Source organism: Tachypleus tridentatus, chromosome 13, assembly GCF_004210375.1.
Source record: "Tachypleus tridentatus isolate NWPU-2018 chromosome 13, ASM421037v1, whole genome shotgun sequence".
In the NCBI taxonomy this organism is placed as follows: domain Eukaryota; kingdom Metazoa; phylum Arthropoda; class Merostomata; order Xiphosura; family Limulidae; genus Tachypleus; species Tachypleus tridentatus.
In genome coordinates, this window is record NC_134837.1 from 13,338,212 (window position 1) to 13,354,453 (window position 16,242).

At 31.4% G+C, this 16,242-nt stretch overlaps 1 protein-coding gene across 1 annotated transcript; it reads right to left on the reverse strand.

The window, feature by feature from the left end:
• Positions 1 to 3,542: 3,542 nt before the first annotated feature.
• Positions 3,543 to 12,610, reverse strand: sau (Golgi phosphoprotein 3 homolog sauron). Its single transcript, XM_076474914.1, has 3 exons — positions 12,188 to 12,610; positions 5,969 to 6,215; positions 3,543 to 5,608 (listed from the first exon to the last, which is right to left on the reverse strand). The coding sequence occupies exons 1-3, from the start codon at positions 12,389 to 12,391 to the stop codon at positions 5,184 to 5,186; spliced, it is 876 nt and encodes a 291-aa protein (XP_076331029.1). The 5' UTR covers positions 12,392 to 12,610; the 3' UTR covers positions 3,543 to 5,183.
• Positions 12,611 to 16,242: the final 3,632 nt, after the last annotated feature.

Here is a 16,242-nt window from a genome sequence, read left to right on the forward strand (position 1 = left end):
AACTACTGAAATTTACACGTGTGTGTATGTAACAAGTGAATATTATACTGTCCAAACCAAACTACTGAAATTTACACGTGTGTATGTAACAAGTGAATATTATACTGTCCAAACCAAACTACTGAAATTTACACGTGTGTATGTAATAAGTGAATATTATACTGTCCAAACCAAACTACTGAAATTTACACGTGTGTGTGTATGTAACAAGTGAATATTATACTGTCCAAACCAAACTACTGAAATTTACACGTGTGTGTATGTAACAAGTGAATATTATACTGTCCAAACCAAACTACTGAAATTTACACATGTGTGTGTGTAACAAGTGAATATTATACTGTCCAAACCAAACTACTGAAATTTACGTGTGTATGTAATAAGTGAATATTATACTGTCCAAACCAAACTACTGAAATTTACATGTGTGTAACAAGTGAATATTATACTGTCCAAACCAAACTACTGAAATTTACACGTGTGTGTGTAATAAGTGATTATACTGTCCAAACCAAACTACTGAAATTTACACGTGTGTGTGTAATAAGTGAATATTATACTGTCCAAACCAAACTACTGAAATTTACACGTGTGTGTGTAATAAGTGAATATTATACTGTCCAAAAAAACTACTGAAATTTATTTGTATGTGTGTATGTAACAAGTGAATATTATACTGTCCAAACCAAACTACTGAAATTTACACGTATGTGTGTAATAAGTGAATATTATACTGTCCAAACCAAACTACTGAAATTTACACGTGTGGGTGTAATAAGTGAATATTATACTGTCCAAACCAAACTACTGAAATTTACACGTGTGTGTGTAATAAGTGAATATTATACTGTCCAAAAAAACTACTGAAATTTATTTGTATGTGTGTATGTAACAAGTGAATATTATACTGTTCAAGAATAAACACATGCAATACAAACAGACCAGTAGAGCTTAATGTTAAACTGACAGGTAACTGGAAACATTAATAACAGTGTTGCCTATTTAACTGAGTTTTATGTACAAACTATTGCCTGTAAGCAATACTTACATATAAGTTACACAAATTAATGGCTTAGTGAATGTTTCTGAATATTCAAAAAACAAAACACTGCCATCAAACATATTCTTCCCATCTACTGATATTATCTGCAACTTGTTGCTGTCACCACTTTTGAAATGCTGAGTAGAGGAAAGGCAGTTGGTTTGCAGTACCCTTCCCCAACAGGTCTAGTGTACAAAGTGCATTTTAGCTAAGTTTAACAGTATTGGTAATAAAGGTGCAAGCAAAAAAGACATTCACATTAGAGAACAACTTAACAAAGCTACATATGTTGATGTGAAACATGGTTGATGAATGATCAAGTCCTTAGTGAATTTAAAAAGGTCTTCACAATCTACAGTAGGACTGACAATTCTGAATAGTTTTCAGTGATTAAACATTCGGTTAATAGTTTATTTTATTCTGTGAAGTTAAAGATACTTGTAATGTTAACATGAAGATAACATCTACATACACTACTCTGTTAGGAAACTCTTGTGTAATTAAAACCAATGAAATAAGTGAAAAAGAAATAACAAACATGTATAAAATACTACTTCTGAAAGAAATATTACAGATGTTATATTAAAGAAACAGTCTCTAAAACTCACAACAATCTGTATTATACCAAAAGTGGAATTAAATATCTATCACTATTATAAACACCTTGTGCATAATATTTCTTAGTTAGCTTTATAAGTTCCAACTGTTAAATACAAAACAACTGTGGCTTATAAAATGTACCTGTGCATATTCATCCAGTTCATGAAATTCTCAGTGAAATATATTTGATTGATTATCAAAACATCTGCAAGGCCTTGTGAAAGTGGACCTCAACTGCTCAACATCTGCACTTTGAATGAGATATAAATTTTTAATTTACTACAACCTGTTTTGAACAAGGACTTAACAACTCCCTGTTACCATACAATGAACAATATAAGACACAAATATATATGTTTAAAAGTGGTCAAAATAATCTAAGTTGCATTTCTTTTCACATGAATTAAATTACAAGTGTTATAATACTTTGGTCTCCGACTATCATAAATATAACAAAAGAAATGTGAAATAACTTTTACTGAAAAAAAAAAATTACAATTTTTATGTTGCTTTGGGAAACACATGATGGATAATAATATCTTGTCAATTTCTGTTGTTATTATGTTGTGCCACAACAATGAATCAGCAGCAACCAAACTGATATGTTTTGTTTTGTAAGGTAACTTCAACAATAAACAAAGTGTATTCATAACTTTACAATATATATCACACACCTAGATTTTTCTGTATGAACTACATTTTGTTTATACTTTCACTATAAAAACCTTCACTTCTATCTACATTAAATATACACACACTAATGGGATTTCTTTAAGCATGAAAGTTACTCTTACAAGACAAGATGAACACATGCAGTTCCTTGTTAAACCAGAGGTCCTAATGTATTCCCCATGTTTTTTTCTGATACATATTTTGTATCACCTTTCTTTTAAAATGTAGGATTTCACAATTCATTTAAATAAGGTGGAAGTCCTTAAAATCAGTAGGCTATATATCTGTGTGCAAAAATGCAAGTGTTAAAAAAATTATTTTCCAGTAAGTACTGATGGATTTTTTTCTTTTTTACAAATAGTGAACTTAATAATAGCAGTAATTGTCAATTCATTAAATTCTGTTCTCTTAAGTGAAAAAAAAATACAATTTTAACTAAACTTAATGTTACATTTCTCTATTTATACTTCATGCCTGTCCCATTTCATTCATTCCTATAATATATATCAATAGCTACATTAAAACATAAACAAATCATAGTTGAATTAAAATTATAAAGATACATGGACACACAGTTGACTATTTTAGAATTTTTGATAAATAATTAATCAATTACACCAGGAGCTATGAAACAAATGCCCGACTTTGGAATGTGTTAAAAGTTTAACAACAAAACATTTATTTTTATTGATCAATAATCAATTCTGGCTGAAACTTTAATATAAGCCACGTAAATGTTTCAAACATAAACTCAAAACTAGTATCAATAAAGTGATTTTCAACAAATAACTTTTCCTGTTTTTATCATTTTTTGGGGGGATATTTGGTTAGAATATCTGTTTTACTTCATAATTATAGAATCCATAACTCTTAAAATGTTTCATAAATTTCCTAATAATACATCATACAATGTAACCTGTTTTCTTAGTGCACCTTATAACCATATATATGTTTTCCTTTACTGTATCAGAATATCCCTATCAATTACATTTCACATTGAAATTTATTTTTAACAAAGCAGTTGTTTATACTGGTAGAAGCTCCACAAAAATCTAATTTGTTTATACATTTATACTGCTACTGTAAAATAAACAGATGCTAATAATTTTAGAGAAGTGTTTGATGAAAACCATTTTTAACTGTTTTCATAAGATATAGTTATTACACTTGATTTCTAAGCATTCTCTAATATGCATGGAAAATGTACAGTGCGAATTTTTGTCACACCTTTCTTAAACTGAAAATTTCTATACAGGTATTCTTTTATTTTGTTACAATTACAAACATTTAATTTTACAGATAAATATACAGTGAATCATATAAATAAATTGCACAAAAATATTTTTTATTTTTTTTATTTAGAGAACAATGCAAGAATGTTATTGATGTACTGCTGTTTTTACTTTAGGTTCTGTTAAGCCCATCATGAGAATGAGAACAAATGATAAGTGCACACCTTCCTAAGACAATATTCTCAAACTCAGAAAACAAAAAACTAAAGTAACATTTTCCTTTGTTTTTCTTTATGTTTCCTCACATAAATGTCTAAAAGTTTCTCAGTATCTGAGCTTTTTCACAGACTAAATATGGTAAAAAATTATACACGTCCATTTAATTCAAAATTTAAATTCTTACAAAGCAAGTGTATTAATATTACTCTGCATATGTTTACTTTCTATACATATATCTTTCAGTATTTATCTCTAAGTTTTAATATCTTATCAATTTTAAGAGTAACAAAAAAATGAAGAAGCGAAGCAAGAAATGAATCAAATGTATACACTTTTAATAACTACAGTTAACAGTCATGAACAAGTTATCAAGTATGTACAATATGGCATTAAGTGTGATATATCAGTGTATTCATAATCTAGAAGCAGAATGTTTCAATGATTTACTTTGTTACATATAAGCAAACAAACAACAACTTAAAATAGTTGTATTTTAAAGTAGGTAGTAAATGATAGATAAAACTGGATTCAACCACTTTCAATAAAAGCATGAATATACATTACTGTAAGCCAAGATTTGGCTCAAACTTGACTAAATGTTCTATCCAACAATCAAATATTGACCAGCTTCTATCAGTAAAAAACAAAATTCATATTCTCAATACAAAAAATTATTTTAAATCAAATTCTTTCTACATCCTATTTTTAATTATTCATGTAGAAATAACTTCTTAAAATTCACTGCAAGTCAAAAGTTATGTTACTGAAAATAAGTTAGATATTAACATGAGCTAACTATCACAAACAATTACAGATTACTGTAACACAGCCTGAAAGCAGCAATACTGTGTGTAACTTTTAGAATTTACATTTTTCAAAACAAATAATAAAATGTGTTGGAAATTTCAACATAGTAATTCTTGTAATTAAATTTATTTCATGTACAAATATTTATACAGATATGCTAAAAAATGTACTGGTTTGAGAATATGGTTTATTAATGTTATTGATGTAAAAGCAAGACCTTATACTAGAACACTGTTTAGATATTTTAAAGTAAACCACTATCACATAATTATCAGTTCAGAAAACTTTTATTGGTATGATTTAAGAATTTCAAGTTATTGAATCAGTTTTATCTGTCATATGATCCATTTTTCATTTCATTCAGTTCAAGAAAAATTACCAACCTCAACAACAACAAGCTTTAGTGCTCTTTATTTGTGTCCCCCATTAATAAACTACTGAACCTAGACAAAATAGCAAAACAGTGCTTTTCACCGTACCCTGTGAAAAGTAAAAATAAAGAGAGAAGTGGAACAGTCCCAATAGCTCCTGGATAGTTTGGTCACTCAAGCACTTACAATAAAACAGACTTGTCATGTTCTGAAAATGACAAAATATAAGTGCCTGCTCTATCATTTAACAAAAGCAGCAAACACACCCCACATTGTTTCAACAGCATTGGGTTTCATACTTTCAGCCTCCATGTCTAAATCTAGAAGTTCACGCACACGTTTCATAGCTACTTCATAGTCATCATCACTCAAGGGGGCAAAGGCATTCTCTAAAACATCTGAAGCATGGGCTAGTATGATAAGAGAAAGTAACCTTCTGTCCATCCGATGTGGATCGTTAACCCATCTTCCTAGAACAGCATCCTGGACTTTTTTTATCAACTTACTTTTTGCATTATTGTCAGTCAGTGGGTGTGTGGTCATGTCAAAAAGAAGAAAGTTTTGTTTCTCTGTGGTCAACAAGCCTTTCTCCACCAGGTTCTTAGCCAAACGTTCTCTTACATTCCGAAGTTGGTAACGTAGTTTCAACGGATTCCAAGTTTCGCCTTAAGATATCAAAAGTTCATAATTTTGAAATAATCTTATACAAATACACAAAACTGTTGTTTATTTCTCAAATACCATCTTCACCTTTCTAGTCAACATTACACTCTCTGGAAATAATTACTTTTAATATGAGTCATCTGTTAGATTTAGATATTTGTTTTTATTCTGGATTACTTAAAAGAGAAACAATTTTTATAACAAAAGTTCACCATGGACAAATAAACAACTGTATTATGACAGAAGAAATACAAAACAGAATTAGATTTTTGTTCTGTGCTCATGGGTGAAGAGTAATTACCATGCAGATTTTGAAAATAACATCTCATGATACAAGGTATTTAGATCTAATTATAACTTACCACTAAGATATTCAATCCAGCTCTGCAAAGTTTCTGAAGGACTGGTCTCTTTTATGTGTTTCAAGGCTTCATCTAACAAAACATCACCAGTGGGTGTGTCACTTTTTACTAAAACTTTCCTCATCAAAACACTTCGTCTGCGCATTCCAGCTTTCTCAAGTTCTATTCTCCCTCGTAAAGCCAGCTCTACAAGTATACATCCACGAAGTCCAGAAGAAATGCAGTCATTCCAGAATGATGTGTAACCCTTAAAAAAATAAAACATTTTTTTCTTATAATAATAAGGTATTAGGTTTGTAGAACATAAAAAAACAGCAACTAAAGAAAACGGAAATATATTCCATGATGCCAGATTCGAATAATGAACTCCTCTAGTTGTCCCCCATGAAAGATATTCCATGATGCCAGATTAGGATAATGAACTCCTATAGTTGTCCCCCATGAAAGATATTCCATGATGCCAGATTAGGATAATGAACTTCTTTAGCTGTCCCCCATGCAAGACATTCTGTGACACATGTTCAAAATTAGGATAATGAACTCCTATAGTTGTCCCCCATGAAATATATTCTATGATGCCAGATTAGGATAATGAACTTCTTTAGCTGTCCCCCATGCAGGACATTCTGTGACACATGTTCAAGATTAGGATAATGAACTCCTATAGTTGTCCCCCATGAAAGATATTCCATGATGTCAGATTAGGATAATGAACTTCTTTAGCTGTCCCCCATGCAAGACATTCTGTGACACACGTTCAAAATTAGAATAATGAACTCCTATAGTTGTCCCCCATGAAAGATATTTCATGATGCCAGATTAGGATAATGAACTTCTTTAGCTGTCCCCCCATGCAAGACATTCTGTGACACACGTTCAAAATTAGGATAATGAACTCCTATACTTGTCCTCCATGAAAGATATTCCATGATGCCAGATTAGGATAATGAACTACTTCAGCTGCCCCCCATGCAAGACATTCTGTGACACAAGTTCAAGATTAGGATAATGAACTCCAGTTGTTTCGCAAAAAAAGACATTCTGTGACACAAGTTTCAGATTAGGGTAATGAACTCCTCTAGTTTTAGCAGACTTTAGAAATTCTGCTATCAGAGTTGACTATAAGAATGAGTCCCACTCAATGGACTGTTTCACGATGATACAAAGAATACCATTGTGGTCTGTGCAGAATCTGTCTTGATGAAAGCCTGCTTGTTTGATACAAAGAATACCATTGTGGTCTGTGCAGAATCTGTCTTGATGAAAGCCTGCTTGTTTGTCTCTGAGATTAGCATAACTGCATCCCCCTTTTTTTTTCATATTAGCCAAACTTGGGACTGCAGTAAAAAATGTAGTTTCAAATTTGTTACGAGGAAAAAAATAACTAGCAGTCATTTGGTAATGCCTCCAAAAAAGTTAAAAGTTTATGGGGTAGCATGTAGAGCTGTGCAATTAGTGATATATAGTAATTGGTTAATCAATGGTCCCATTCATTTATTACATTAGATTAATCAATTAGTACAGTGTTTTTCAGACCAAGATACATGCAAATACTAAAAAAATTAGTGGTAGGTGATAATAGTAGTTCTCTCTAGTGAACAGTTCAAAACCAATGACAGTGGTAAATAGTTGTTATAGTTTTGCCAAAATAAACAGGGCAAGGAAGTTTGGTAAGGAGTTTGGGTGTTGAACTGTATTATTATGAAAACCTTTTTCAGTTAGAAGACATCAAATAACCTCAGATTTAGTGAGTATGGCAGGTGACAGTAAAAATATTTTTGTGATTCAAGTCCTTATTTACTCAATATTATTTTTGTTTTTCTCATATTCAAACAACATGAATAATTAATCTGGTTAACTGGATACTTTTCTAATTCCAATCATAACATGTTTTAAATAAAAATGTTATTACTATTATTAGTGATATAAAAACATTTTTACATTATTTCATTGACAATTTATTTAACTTACATGATAGCACTGGGAAATTACTGCATATTTTGTAAACAAACAAAATAGTTACCATGTGATCCTCTCAACATTAGTGAACTACCAAACAGGAAACATTCATCCTATCTTTAAAAAGTATCCCCTTCAAAAGTTTTATTGAAAAATATATATGTACTTTTTCTAAATGCATAAAGGATAACCACTCTTAATGTCTTATGTTTATTGAGTTTCCAACTTTTTACAATAAGCAACACTAGTTGTTAACTGTCGTGGTTAACCTCCAATCCACAGACAATGCACTTGGTCTTTTGGCCGTATGAACATTACTGACAACTTCATAGTATCAAAGACTAACAACTCAGAATTCCTTTCTTTTTAAATCCATGGAAATATTTAGAGAATAAAGTATATACAAAACAATCAATTTACTCAGGACATATAAATTATTGATAGATTAAGATCTAAAAATCTGAATGGTTTGCTAAAATAAATAACTGCATACAGAGCTGGTGTGTCCAATCAGTACAGGAATCATAATTATTTGACGTATTGACAGAAAAGACAACTTTCTACTCCTACACATCATCTGCTACCTTCTGTGCAAGAAATCATTAGCTGTTAATAGTGAAGAAATTCTAGACAGAAATAGGAAGAAGCAAAACTGAAATGTTTATTTGAAGATGTTCCACGTCTAAACAGAAATGAAAGAATATACAATAATTTCCAAAAATTTACTAAGGGAGCAGAAAACACACAGAACCATAAGGACAACACAACTGCCCTATTAAATAAGTAAGATGGTCTTTTTAAACTAAAGATGATTCCTAACCTTACCAAAGTTTATATTTGAAGAAAAGACAGGCTAAGTTCCAGTCTTATTAAACTCAAATGAGTGGCTCATAGAATGGCTTTGAGTTTTGTTTTTCCAAGTACAAACTTATAACTCATAGCTCCATCATCACTTGGCCAATTTGAAATTAATTACAGTTTTGGACTTAAGAGATCAAATACTTTCCAATTGACATACCTGACCATATCCAAAGCTTCAATGGCTAATTGTAATCTTGTCTAAAAGAATTTCAGTTTTAAGGGTTGGTTGGGTACAGATCGTGAAGAGAAATAAAACTAAAACAGCTATATACACACAGCTCACTTGTTTTTGCTGGCACACACAAATACAGCTATAAAAAAAAAGTAACAGAGATTAATTTATTCTAATCCTGCATAAAAGAATTTCAAGTACCACAACTACTGAGAATTACCTCTTGTTTTTCTAACATAGTGACTGATTTACAGAATGAGTTGCCATTAGCAGTAGTGAAGGCCAGCACTTTACCAAAGTTTATGAGCGAAATTGGTTATTTCTTGAAAAATAAAGGGAAGGTTTAAATATTTATTGGTAGAAGGACTTGTATAATTGCATTGTCTATATAGGATTCTGAATTTTCACAAATGTATAACTCCTATCAAATTCTTCATCTGACACTGTCCTCCAAATAACAATATTATATCTTTAATATGTAAACTAGAAAACAATAACACTTGGGTGACATAAAAGATTTGTATTGGAAAAAACTTGTTGGTTTCCAACAGTTTGAACTGAGTCTTTAAACACTACTTAAAGCCATTTTTTTTATATCACACTTGGTTTTATTTTGTCATGTATAATGTGTTAAAATTCTATTGTAGTTGACATTCACTTGCTTAACTGTAATACACATGGCAAACAGTCAATATGAAAGTTTAAGTGTTTTACTAAACAAATGGAAACAAATATACAAAAACACTTGTAAGGAATGATTTACTTCCTGTCTAATTCTAAATGTACATGAACCAAAGCAGCAAGTTTAATATGTCAACTTGTCTAAATTATTTCATGTTTTTGTTATCAAACAAAGCACTGACTTAATTCTCTACTTGCCTTTTAATGTACGAGCAAATAATAAAAACCAAACATAAGTAAAAACAAGGGTTTAATTAATCGTGTAATCTGTATCAATTCACAATATGACATAGACAGTCCTTAACATTTGAAGACAAACTTGCTAATCAGTTACAAGTCAGTTGAAGCATGAGTAATCGGGAAAATTTCAAAATGTGACACCCATACTTTTATTCATAATTATACACTGCAGCAATTATACTGATAAAAAATAAAAATGACGACATGCTTTATGTAAAATTAATAATCTTACAAAACAGGAGATTAAACTATTTTTTAAGAAACTCAGAGACTGTAGAATTTGTTATTTGTAGGAAACAAAGTGAAGTTTACTTCAAGAGGTATGGAACTAGCAGAGTTGTATGTTTAGAGGAAAAATATATTTTAAGGTTTAAATATAATTCATTAGAAGGTAAAAGTAGAAATATGAAATTAATATAATATGCAATAAAGAAAATCAACTTGTAGATCTCATAAAACAAGTCAGAGACTAATGCATGTAACTATGTCAAACAGTTTTGAACCCTTGAAGAATAAGGTTGAAGAAGAAAAGGATTCTTATGTGTTTGTAGTTCTAAAAATACAGTAAAAATTACCTATCTAGTTGAATTTATCAAAACTCTGATAATTTGCTCTCCAGTTATTTATGTTCAGCATGCTGTGGAGTTAATACAATTTAGTGTCAGAAATTAACATGATGGTCTGCATAATGCAAGTTTAAACTTTTTCCTGGTGTTAAGCATACATAAAACATTTTGAAGGAAGTGCAAGAATTAGAAGACGTTATTGAATATATGTCTGGATCAAGTGTAAACTGGTTTTATCTGTAGGAAAGATTTCAGGGTAAGGGAAAATACTGATGTGTGGAAGTTTACATTTAAGCAGGTTGGAGAATTAGTGTTTGATGAAATATTATGTGGCTTATGTATGGATTGTCATTTTACAGTCACATCTTGATTTTCAAACACAATGCAAACAATAAACTGGCTATAAGTAACAAAACAAAATTCAACAATTGTTTTTTAAATAACATTACAATTCTTTATAATTAGTTGCTGAAATTGCATATTTCAGTTGTGGTCAATACCTTTTTAATGAAACTTGATTAAATGAAGATTGTGGTGTTAGTTTAGAGGATTCTGAGATGTTTTATAAATATCTTATATATGGGAAACAAGTTTGTCAATTTGTTTAGAAAAATAAATCTGAAAAATTGCGAGATAAATGATGTCTTAAAATATATTTCTAGAATAAAATCACTAATCTAATTTTAATAAGTATCTTGATCATCTCATTGAAACTGATAACATAAGATTAGCTAAACTGTCAATAAAAACATACAAGGCAGTATTTTTGGGGGGAGAGGAAGAGGGAAGGATCCACATACTTACTGTTGAGAACTTTTAGAATTCAACTTTCTCTTTCAGGTGGTTATTATTTATTGCATATAATTCCCTGAAGTTTTTGTGTTTTTTTCCACTGTTACCAAAATGCTCATTAGTTAATTAAAATACACTTTTTTACCATTTAAAAACAGTAATAATGTCTTTCTTGAATTCACATAATTCACCTTAGAAGACCAATCATGACTATTATATTTGAGCACCTTTTCATCCTCAATTTCAGATATAGGATGCCAACAAATCTCAAAGCCGTATGTGGCCAAAATTTATTAAAATGAAATTCCACAAGTATCATTTTCTATAATCCATATTCCAAGCTACCAATAATTTTTAATTCCTGTGTATTTCATATTTTAAAACACTGGAGTCTGATATGCAAAAGAAAAAACAACACAAGTTACCAAAAAAATGGGAGTTCTAGCCAGTGCCTCCAGGAATCCATGCACATCATGCAAAAAACTATTCCCACCTTTAATACAGGCTCATTATTATGTGAAATTTTAATTTCAGAAATACTGACAAAATCTATATCTTTCTCTTGGGGGGCTTAAGAATTTATTCAGTTTAGGAGTAACTGCTTTTTAATTCTACATATCAAAGATCTCACTAGAAAGTATACGACTCAGAACTTTGATTTTAACATGGTTTCAGAATTACTTATTGTGCCTTCAAGTTCTTGAATAAATCTTAGCTCCAAGTCATACTTAGTTTAATTACATAACACCAATTTCTATTAATAATATCTATTAAAAGTAAATTACTTCAACAGGCAAAATTGAATAACGTCCTTAACCTAAGACCTTATATCTTTAACTACGAGAGCTGTTTGATCTGTAATTTATAACCTACTGACACTGTGAGGATAATACTATTACTAGGTCAGGCATCTTCAGACTACTGAGGATCAAACAAAAAATCGGATACCTCTTTGTCTTTCAAACCCAACAGTAAAACTTCCTCCATCAATGTCAAACGTGTCTCTTTGGCGTCAACATCCTCTTCATCATTTTCCAGTGGTTTTTGATCTTCAATTCCAGATCCACCTTTATCTTGTGATCCTGTTCCAGTCCGATCGCCGGAAGAAGTATGAACATTTTTTCTTTGTACCAAACCTTCAGACCTATTCATTGTTTTTCTACAGCTTATTTGCCTCGTACAAAGGCTTTTATGGTATTTTGCTTTCAGTAAGACTAACTTATATACTTGGCATGGAAAAATAAGGTTTTCTACATGTTTTAATTATCTTCATATACCGATTTCCTTAAATTTCAGCTTAAAATAGAGACGAGATTTCCAGAACAACAATTATGGCGAATGCTGACGAATACACTCCTAGAGCGTCCTCTATTAGATTTTGTCAAATTTAAAATAGTAAAAACGATATTATAATAACAATCATAAAATAATCTTTTAGTTAAATCACAATGTTGTTAAAAGCAAATACACAATAACTGATGTATTCTACAATTGATTATTCATTAACCAATATATTTGACCTTTATGTTTATAATTTGCAGAAGGCTAGGTTATATCACTCTTTGTATATAATCTCTTGGTAAACAAAAGAAACATTGTACATAAAATTAAAAAAAAAAACTTCTTCGGTCCCTAAATAATAGATATTCTTCACCTGACTTACAGCGATAAGTCTACGTATTTACAACACTAAAATTAGGCGTACGATTTCCCTCGGTGGACTCAGCAGATAGTCCGATGTAGCTTTGCTATAAGAAAATACACTTGACTTAAACTTATTTTAATTTAAACAAATATATTTATCTTATTATATGTTGTATATTAAAATTGATTACTTGTTATGTTTATCAGAAGTCTTATTTCTTGACAACTTTTAATTTCCGTAAGTGTGCGGAAATAGCTAATTTTCGTATTAAGAAACCTCACTTTATTTAATACTGTAAGTGAACGAAAAAGAAAAAGAAAGCATTAGTATACTACAATAGTGCGTATTCAACAACCCAACTCTGATTTACAGAAAACTCAGTCACTTTTAACGGAGCTCACATTGAAGGAACTGCAAAGTGTTTGATCAATGTTGCTGATGTCGATGTTTAGTCACTCATTTGAGTCTGTGATTGTAGACTTGAAAATGATATTCCAATGGAATATATATGCAAAAACGGCTCGTTTGGGTTGAGAAAATATTTTACATGGAAGAGCGAACAACGTTTCGACCTTCTTCGGTCATCGTCAGGTCGAAACGTTGTTCGCTCTTCTATGTAAAATGTTTTCTCAACCCAAACGAGCCGTTTTTGCATATATATTTCACTACAAGTGAGTTTTCTCGACATCACTGATATTCCAATGGATACAAAAGGTAGGCTTGAAACTGAAGTCAGGAAAATGTGCGAGCATAAGCACAGAAGAAGATATTCTGTGTCATATTGAAGGTAGAGATGGAATTTCTACAGATCCTGTTCACTCTTCCAAGGTTGTAAAACTGGGACGCACTTCAGATGGAGTGACAAATGTGAGCAATCGCTCCAGTCTCTGAAGCCTGCTTTAGTAGAAGTAACAGCGTTGACATATCGACGACAGAACTGAGTTCTTGTTGAATACTGAGAGCAGTGATACTGAAATCAAAGAGGTAATTTGGCAGTTGCAGAAAGGAGAAGAAAATGTAATCGCTTAAGCTGGTTATATGCTCATTACTTCTGAATATAAATACTGTATATCAAAAAAAGAACTGGTTGTAATTATAGTCTTATCGAAACATTATTGAATCTACTTTTATGATACAAAGTTCACTATTTGGATAGGTTATGCATCATTGAATTTGTTGATGAACTTTAAAAATCCAGAAGCAAGGATAAAATGCTAGTTAAGAGCATTGTATGAGTAGGATTTAATCATATATTATCATCCAGGCCCACAATACACAAATGCTGATAGACTGCCTTTATCCACAATGAGACTATCCATTCATTGAATGTCCAGATCTTGGACGTCATATGGGAGCTGAAACTGTTTCTCATAGCAATGAAAAATCTAAAGTTAGAGGCCTGTATTATTGGATGAATGTTTAAATTAATACTTCAGAAGTTCCAGGAATAACAACTGAAGGAATCAAGATAAAGCTGTAACCAACTCAATTTAAAAAATTTAGCATGAATACACGTAACATGTGGCACTTGTATGAGCAGTTATAAGCGTAAGAAGGTGTGATGTACCATTGTTACCAACCAACAACCTGTTTTTCAGTCTGTGGTACAGTTAGAGGTTCCCATTACTTTGAGGTACAATATTATCTACAATTTGTAATGCATGATAGAGTAATGGAAGGAGCTAATGTGTGGCTTACATTTGTTCTAATACTGATGTCATTTTTATTGAATATATTCGAGTATAGTTTCAACACTTTACAGTGTGTGCAACTTGGAGAAACTGCCTGCATAACCATCAGCAGACACTTATTTGTTCTCCCATCCAGAGAATAACTTAGATAATGGTGGGCCACTGACAGTGAAGGAATTAACATAACAAACTGAAGACTGAGCATAGCTTTTTTATGTGTAAGTAGCATGAAGGCCTCTTAGCTCCGGTTGGATTGGACACTGTCTTTTGATACTGTGCATGAGTAAATTCATTAATTTACAGATTCCAACAGTCGATATATGTTTGAAAACAACCAATATGTATTTATCAGTATATCTGTACATAAATCTGGAAAACTTGTTTCATCAACAATCAAAACAGGAAGTAGTCGAGCTGAACGAGTGTGAAGCCACTTTATAATTCTCCTTCCAACCACAAGGGTGAGGAGAAAAAGCTGGGAGTGCTTATTTAACTGTCCAGGATAAATCAGACGAGGAAGTACCAGATCTAGAAGTGATATTCTGCTTCATTGACTGACATAAATGTCAACATGACTGGGATAAAACCCGATCGTTGAAACTAAGACAATAATCAGATTGAGCACTTGATGACTGAAAGGAAATGACAATCCCTGTTTTACACATTATCAATTTATATTCTACCATATAATGTTTGCACTACATTGCGTAATCTGCACTTGATTACCACGAAGCTAATGAGGCTTGTGCAAGTGGATGTAATGTCTAATGTATTACCATTTTATACATGTGAACACTCAATTGAAAGAGTGTCGTGATTCTTGTTTTCTGAGTTACCAAGGATATTTTAAGGTACAATGTATGTTCCATATTGTATGATTACCATCCAATCATCTGAAGTTAGAATGGTTTGTCGATTATAAGGTGAATAGAGCTGAAAGGGCTTTGCAACCCTTACTCTCCGAGCTATCAAACTGTGTTTCACTGTAAGATATATCTGTCCAGTGTTAAGTTCCTCTTTGTAAACTTCATATGCACTGATAATTTCACTTCATGAAACAATTCAGTTTAACCCAAACAAAATATTTTGCATTACTCTTTCAAAAAAAAAAATCGTCTCCAGTGGCACAGTAGTTCGTCTGCAGACTTACAAAGCTTAAACAATGGGTTTCGATATCGTGGTGGGCACAGCACAGATAACCCATTATGTAGTTTTGTGCTTAATTCAAAATAACAGCTGCATTATTGAAATATTATGTTATTTCTTTTGAATATGTGAAGGTTTCGCATAATACGAAATCGAGAAAGCCATTAAGTTAACCTTGTTTCAAGTTACCTATGTCCTTGAAAGTATATAATACTTGTTACTGCCCAGGGAAAACATTGTTCTATACACCACATTATTCATAAAAGTTTACAGCAGTGTCCTCACATGATTGTTTAAGTGATGTCCAAAGACTAGAAGTGATGTTCACCTATGTTGCAGTGAGAACGACCACTAATATGAGCAGAGCATTATCCTCTGGATAAATGCAAAAGTCGTTGCAAACTGAGGAACACTGCAGTAAATCTGTTTAGTTCATTATCTCACCTTGAACAAGTGTAAGAGAAAAACTAGTGAAAGTAATTTTGTCCTAATTAAGTACCAACAAATAAACACACCGTGTT